The sequence below is a fragment of the Solanum stenotomum genome, chromosome 1 (assembly GCF_019186545.1).
Source record: "Solanum stenotomum isolate F172 chromosome 1, ASM1918654v1, whole genome shotgun sequence".
NCBI classification, from domain to species: Eukaryota; Viridiplantae; Streptophyta; class Magnoliopsida; order Solanales; family Solanaceae; genus Solanum; species Solanum stenotomum.
The window spans coordinates 17,558,884-17,566,635 of NC_064282.1; the positions used below are offsets into that span (position 1 = coordinate 17,558,884).

At 29.8% G+C, this 7,752-nt stretch overlaps 1 protein-coding gene across 1 annotated transcript; it reads right to left on the reverse strand.

Moving 5' to 3' along the window:
• Positions 1 to 5,183: 5,183 nt before the first annotated feature.
• Positions 5,184 to 6,534, reverse strand: LOC125845195 (zinc finger protein ZAT9-like). Its single transcript, XM_049524647.1, has one exon. The coding sequence runs from the start codon at positions 6,395 to 6,397 to the stop codon at positions 5,405 to 5,407; it is 993 nt and encodes a 330-aa protein (XP_049380604.1). The 5' UTR covers positions 6,398 to 6,534; the 3' UTR covers positions 5,184 to 5,404.
• Positions 6,535 to 7,752: the final 1,218 nt, after the last annotated feature.

A 7,752-nucleotide genomic window follows, 5' to 3' on the forward strand; every position in this document is an offset into this window, starting at 1 on the left:
AAATTTAATGTGTTGTTAACATTTGTTGTGCAACACAACACTAACAAAACTTCAAGGAAACTTAGTAGAAACTGCCCCATAATTACCACGAAAAATAGAGAATCAGAAGACCATGGATTAAAATTAAATTATTTTCTATATCAAACGAGTTGGTCAACAAGGATAAATTGAGGGTGTATTCGGTATGAAAATGTTTTTTCGAAAAATATATTTTAGGAAAATAATTTGTTTTTTATTTACTTTTTGGTATTCGGTAGCTAAGAAAAAAATATATTCCTAAAAACATATGTATATAATTTAGATAAATACTACTATGGAAGGTGGAAATGTGGGGAAGATACAATCAATATGGAATGTTACTAGTAGAGCCAGGAGCGGAGCTAGGCATGACTGAGGGGTTCATCCAAACCCTCTTCTTCAAAAAATTACACAGTTTTTACATGATTATTATTAATAAAAAAAATTTATATAGATATTAGACTTCTTCGGCTTCTTTCTGTATTCACTTTTCATATTTTTGAACCCCCGGGCCTCAGTGAAAACTATTGAGTGGACTTTGTTTCCCCTACTTTTATTAGAAAAGTAATTTTTCTTATTTTAAAAAAAAAAAAAATTCATTAAGAGAATAGTTTTCAAATATTTTCCCAATCAAAACATAAGAAAATTGAAAACGTTTCTATCCATACCGAAAACACCTGGAAGCTTATACTTTTCTCGAAGGACAAAGGCTGCATACGTGATATATAGTTTGGAAGTTACTACAAATATAAAAAGTCCAGTAGAAGTGATTCAACATTTTAATTCTTGTCAAAATTGTATGGATTCATACATGACGGGTATTTCATCTCTTGTGCCTTTTTATTTGAATAGTAATAATTTAAGCGCCGTCATCACATATTGGAATTTGAACTAGCTATACATTGATTACTTTTTTTTCCATGGTGTTCAGTATGTAGCAAAGTTTGACTATTTTAAATTTGAGCTACATAAGAGCTCATTCAGGGGAAACGCTTCATACTTAGGATTTGAGCAACTCCATTCACTGCACTATATCAGTTGGGCGATATAATATTAAATACTCTCTTCAAAGCAATGAGAAAATAATGATGACTCTCGTGAAGGTTTCTAGTCTTTGTATCAACTTTTGAAGAGACAAGAAAGGTGTACCAAATATACATCACAACATTGACAATTGACTCACACATTTTGAAGTTGCATGCTAGCAAATTTAAGGTCAATTCTTTAATCCAAAGACTTGACCAAAAAAAAAAAAAAAGACCCCACCAATATATATACCAAAAATTTAAGAATATGAAAAAAGGCACTGACTCTCATACAAGAAGACCAATCGACCCACCGACTAATGACAAGCCAAACCAATGAGTAATTAGGAAGACAAGTTAAGCTAATCAAAATTATTGTTCGGTCAATTTAACTTCGACGATAAATATACTATAAAAAATTTACAAAAAAATATGGACAAAAATTACATAAAAAATATAGGGGGAACGTACGCAATTAATGTATATGATGATTGTTAAAACATACATAATGATCTGACCTAGTGATTTATGATGTGAAATAAAAAATTTAAGATCATCAAAATTTGCGAAAACAAACACAAATGCCAGATAATTTCTTCTCATATATGCAAGTACATGTAGCAAGTACCCTGTAAATTAATTAAAGTGTACGTGTAAACTGACTCGAACATCACGCTTATTAAATAAAAGTAAAAGAGTTGTCGCACATTGTGAATGCGTGTTTGTGTGGTTATTGATTAGATGGTCATTTATTTGCAGATAAGCAAAGGTTAAGATTTCTTTAAGACCCATCAAAAGAGACAAAGAGTTGTCCTTGACGATGACTTATCCACTTTTGAATGTGAACCCAAGAATCTATTGATTCTTAGTGGAAATTTCACTTCCAAGAAATAAAAGAAATAAGTAATTCATTTGGTTCACCAATTAGCGTTTTTTTTTTGTTATTATCATAGTGCAACTTTTTCTCTTTTGCTTTCTGGAAACGTTGTTATTAATTAAGGTAGTATTTATTATTACATTATACTAGTATATTTTACTAAACGTTCTTTTTCTTTGACAAGTTTCTATTATTAAAAATTGAAATTTATTTAAGTCGTGATTTCGTGATTCATAATCTATCTAAAAGTACGAGAAGATGGAAACATAATCATAATATTTTTAGCAATTCTCAAAACATTCATGTGTGCTGAATCAATTTTCTACAAGTTGATTTCTTAGATGATTACTGAATCAATAAAGATGACTTTCTGAAATATTAACTAGTACATATTAGTTACGTGATCATTCGAGAATCAAGTACTCATTTTAACTACATACAAGTTATTACGTGCTATAACATGATTAGAAACAAATTTGACAGTGGGATTCTGATGGAGGTTATAGTGGTGGAAGTTGACTTTTGTTTACAACCAGAAACATTAAAGAATGGACTAAAGGAAAAAAGAATGAGACACAAAGGACATTATATGCAAGTTGGATGTTTTTTTTTTTCCTCTCAAAATGTATATGGTAATAATCTAATTAAAATTTCCAGAAAATAAACCACCTAATGATCAGTGATAAATTAATTTTCTTTTTTTTTTGTCAAGTGACTCGTGCCAGTACTCAAATCATTAAGTTTCAAATATTCAATCAACTTGGCTATGAGTTAATTTGTATTGTTTAATTCACCAAAAAAAGGTCAAATTCAATTATAACGAGATTTTTTTTATTTTTTGTGAGAGAAGAATAAATAATGCAATTTGAATTTGTAAACGAGTGTTTTTAAAAGGCCAAGGTACGTTTTCAAACCAGTTAAATGTCCCTAACAGATAAATGCAGAATTGGTCAATGGAATCTAAAAAATAAGAGGAAAAAAAACTTCTAAAATATTTATCTAAAGTTTCATTATTATTATTATTATTTTAAAAAAAAGATTTTTACTTGGACATGCTTCCTCATCCAAACCCAAAATTTACGATTTTGAGACACAACACATAATCCGACATGGCACTATGATTGTCCGATGTGATCTAGACCACAACTTCAAATTAAAGAACAAATTAAAATAGTAGAATAACATTATTTTTTTTGAGGTGAGGGTTTGCAATATAAAAAGAATTTTTTTTTATAACTAATACGAAATGAAAAAAACTTATTCATACCTCTATCAAGCAAAAGAATATAAGAACGACTAAGCGTGACAAATCCTGTATTTTTATATGAATTTGTGACGTGCTTATAACCAAATTATTAGATTTTAATATAAATATCACATACAAATAAATATTTTCTATCAGCTTATCTATTAATATCTTTTTTTTTTGTTTCTCATCTAGTGTCGCATAACATTCATTCGAGGGAAGCACTTTGTGCTATGGAAATTTTCATACTCAAAACTTGAAAGCGAGATTTTTAATTAAGAAAGATCGATTATTAGCTTCTCTAAGAATGTTAATCAGCATGTAAGAAAAATGACGGTGACCTAAACGTTCCCCAAAAGGCACCCTATTTTTCTCCCATTCTGTTAATTAGGCAAACCTGATTTTATAACCTTTAGGAACAGACTAATAGCCATTCTTTCTTTTCTACAAATGATAAATAAAAACGTTAATAGTGTTACTGGTTCCTCAAATTAATACAATTTTATTTTAATCCTCATAATATCTGACTAAGCATATTATCTTTTAATTTGTTGGACGTCTTTTTTGGTCCCTTGCATATAAATATATATAGAATCAAAAAGGTTCAAAAATACCTTTCTTCCACCTATTAATCAAATTTACTCCTCTTTTCACCTCTTAAATATTCTAAAGATTTTAATAATGCAGGAACAATTTTGATATTAGTACTTGAAATAAGGTACAAATAACACAATTACATTTTCATTAAAATCTTAAGTTACATTCATTAATGAAACTCTTTTGGTAACTACAATACTTAAAATAGAAAGTCTTACTCTTCATACAACTTTTTCTCATCTTTTGATCTTTATTTTAGTGTAGGATGATGATTAAAAGATGTTATATAAAACTAGAAATAATTATTTATGAAAAAAGAAATATCGAAAGCACATAATTTAAAAGGTTTTTGTCCAACAAAGAAAAGGAACCCTGGTCCATTTTTTTTATTAAGTTCTCATGAATGTGACACAACAAAACTGTTTACACATAAAATTAAAATATCCTTTGTACTTTCTCTCACTAGAACCTGCATGAACCCGATACTTTGGGTCATGCCAAACCAAACAAGCAATATTCTTTCAGTAAAACAATGGTGTTTTTGCCAACTTCCTCTCTCTCTCTCTCTCATCTTTCACATAATATCCCCCTTAAGGGAAAAAGGGTAGTTCAATCAAATTGCTTAATAATAAGACACTAAAAAATAGACTTTAAGTTCTACACGCAAAAAAGAAGCTAGAGTTTAGAACTCGTAAAGTTCAACATATAGTTTGAACTAAAACTATAGAGTATAATTAATCCACTCTTGTCAGACTATATGTTGACGCCTTAAAGAGTTTAAAACAATTAAATAACTCCCCATTTAAATGAGATTGATAGTGTCGTCAAGTTATCTGCTATAACAGATTAAACTTTCTGTAAATATTTTTTAAAATTCTCTTCAAGGGTAATATAGTCAACAGAAACAAATTTGAGCTCCATTGGGTCAAATGTGAACCATTTGGGTATTCAGAAAAAGTATTTCAGATCTGTAAGGTTCTAACTATTGAGTATCAGACAAGTGTTGGAAAGTCAGACAGTGACACAGAAGAACAACAAATGTATTTATAAGAGTGAGACACAGAAGAAAAAGGGAAAAAAAAATAGTGAAAAAAGAATTAGTTGCTGCTTCTCCTAGTACATAACACAGGTGGTATTTAATTTAAATTATACAAAAGAGTTGTTTAATAAGTATGGTTTGCTCGAGTAATTGAACATTGTTACCATTTTTAAATTCGTGAAGCAAGTGAAAATTCTATTGATCCTCCTCGAGATTGTGTTGAATTCAATAGGTGAAACACTATTTAGGCCATTAGCAGCAATTCAAACAGACACCATTAACTACAGTAGCTGCTGTTTTTTGAATTTTATTAATTTTTTAAAGTCCACATTGTTGGTAAGCTAAAAAAGAATGTGAAAATGAATTTAAATTCATTTAACTAAACTAAAGAAAATGATCTTGATTGTCTCCTCTATCAGTAAAATCAGCTGTTACATTCAAAACATTAACAGAACAATTTCAACAGTAATTATGAATTACAGTCAAAATTATTGAATGAGTAAAAGCTAACCCAACTTTCCCAAGAAAAATTTAACTTAGATCCATAATCCACTATTAATCCCTTTTCCTAATACCACTAAAAACTAAGAAAGACCAAAACTTTACCTCTGATTCTTGATGGGGTTGACAAATTCAGCATCAGAAACTGCAGAAACTTCAACTTGACTGATAATTTCATCATCATCTTCCATTGGTGGAGGAAAATTAAGATCTATTAAACTTGTTCCACCAGTTCTTGATAATTCTAATTTAGCAGGAGCAGGAGCAGGAGGTGGAGGCGGAGGCGGAGGAGGAAGAACAGTTACACTTGTTGCAACAACAGCACCAATAGTATGTGATCGCTTGTGTCCACCTAAAGCTTGACCCGATGGAAAAACTCTGTAACAAACAGGACATTGATGTATTTTCTCTTCAACTACTACATTATTATTCCTCGCGCTTTCCACCACTTCGTTTGACAGTTTAATCTTCTTGTGACTTGCTCTATGTCCTCCTAAAGCTTGATAAGACCGAAAAACTTTGTTACATGTTTCACATCTATACTTACCTCTTCCTCTAGTACTCTTTGTAGTTACTTTAACTTCTCCTCCTTCAGAATCCTCTGAATTCTCTTCTTTGACTTGTTCATCTTCTTCCTCTTCATCAGAGTAGAAATCAACTTGTTCTTTTTTATTCCATTTATCTCTAGATAACATCATCAAGCAATGTGCAACATCTTCTTCAGGTGAATTCTCTGAAATCGAACTCACCGTCTCTGTTTCAACCACTGATGAGTAATACTCTGTTATCTTCACAAAATTGGGTTTTCTTGATTTCCTTACTCTTTTAGATCTTTTGAAACGAATTGGGTTTTTCGATGACTCGGTTTCACTCTCCTTATCTGGAAGAACAACAGCCGAGTCATCAGCATCAGCATCAGATGAATTCAAGATTTTACCTTTTTCTTCTTCATCGGACCATGAAGATGATGGAATTGACTCTGTTTCATGTTGGTGTAACTGTAAATTCATCATATGAGATCTCATATGCCCACCTAAAGCTCTTCCATTAGCAAACTTTCTTGAACAGAGCTTACATATCTTGTTTTTCTCCATTTTTTCTCTCCGCTCTGTGTGTTTTTGGGAGAGAGTGGAAGGAAGCTATAAAAATGAGTAGGTAACAAGCATTCCTCCACCAACAGATATATACAAATGGAAATAGTTTTAAAGATACTCTAAAACAAATCTGATTTTTTATATTTATTTTTTTGGATTAATTAAGAGTAAATTAATTTAAACTTAAAACGGCAAAAGGTAATTAATATTAGAGGAAAAAAGAGAAAAAGTTCAATTAAAGCGTATGCATGAAGGCAAAAGAGATTGAATGGCAAGGACATGTAACATGCGACTTTTGCATTTATTTCCATCCCATCTCTACATTTCCAAATTGCCCCTTTAATTTAATTTATTTTTCGTTATTTAGAGTTTTTTTTTTTTTCAAATAAGGGTCGTTTGGTTCATGAAATAAAGTTGATATTCACGATTAAATGTCTATAATTTGTTTGATTAAATGTATAAATTCATAAATTTATACTCTCAAAATAACTTAACCCACCAATCAAATATTCCATTACTTTATTAACAGAGTAACAAACCAATAAGTTTATAGTCCAAAAATGTTCCATTTTATGTGATAATGTTTAGAGTCAAACTGACTAATTCTTAGTGTGAATTTTAACCATGACATCTTGAAGTTTTTTCTAAAAATAAAATATTGCATATTTAGAAATTATATAAAAGTATCTTTAAGTCATTATGTTTAATAATTCAAAGATATTTTTAAAAAATCAAAAATAAATATGGTCAAACAAAACCTTATTTGACTCTTCCAGTAGTAATATGATCAAATAAAGTCACACAGGTCAGAGAGTAAATTGTATTATATTGATTAACTTTCATTATAAGTTAATCAATTAAATTCTAAACATTTTTAAGGTGTCTACACCAAGCTTATATGGAAGGTTTCATATTTTATACACTTAACTTAATTCTATAGTGTAAGAAATATATGAATTATCGATATATAAAATTTAAACTCATAGCAAGAGGTGGGGTCTGTTACCGATTAAAAGTAGGACCAAAAGTATAAATTTCCTCTTACTATTTTAGTTTATAAAACTTAAATTTGTGTGCTTTCCATATTAGTGGACGAGGCAGGGTAAAATGGGAACAATAATTATAGGAGGTTACTAGAATAAATTAGGTTTAACCTTTACTTAAATCAGTCAATTAAACTGTTGAGTTGTTGTAACGACGGATCAATAATAAAATACTATGTGGACCAAAAGACCCTTCCTGTTTTTATTTTTTTTGTATAATATAAAGTTAGCTTTACGGATTAATCTAACAAGCTAAGCAAAAAATATTTCTATTTGATACCACCGAAATTATTCTATTTTATAATGATTTTA

Coding starts and splice junctions, on each gene's coding strand:
- LOC125845195 (XM_049524647.1), bottom strand. CDS start 6,397: ATGGAGAAAAACAAGATATGTAAGCTCTGTTCAAGAAAGTTTGCTAAT.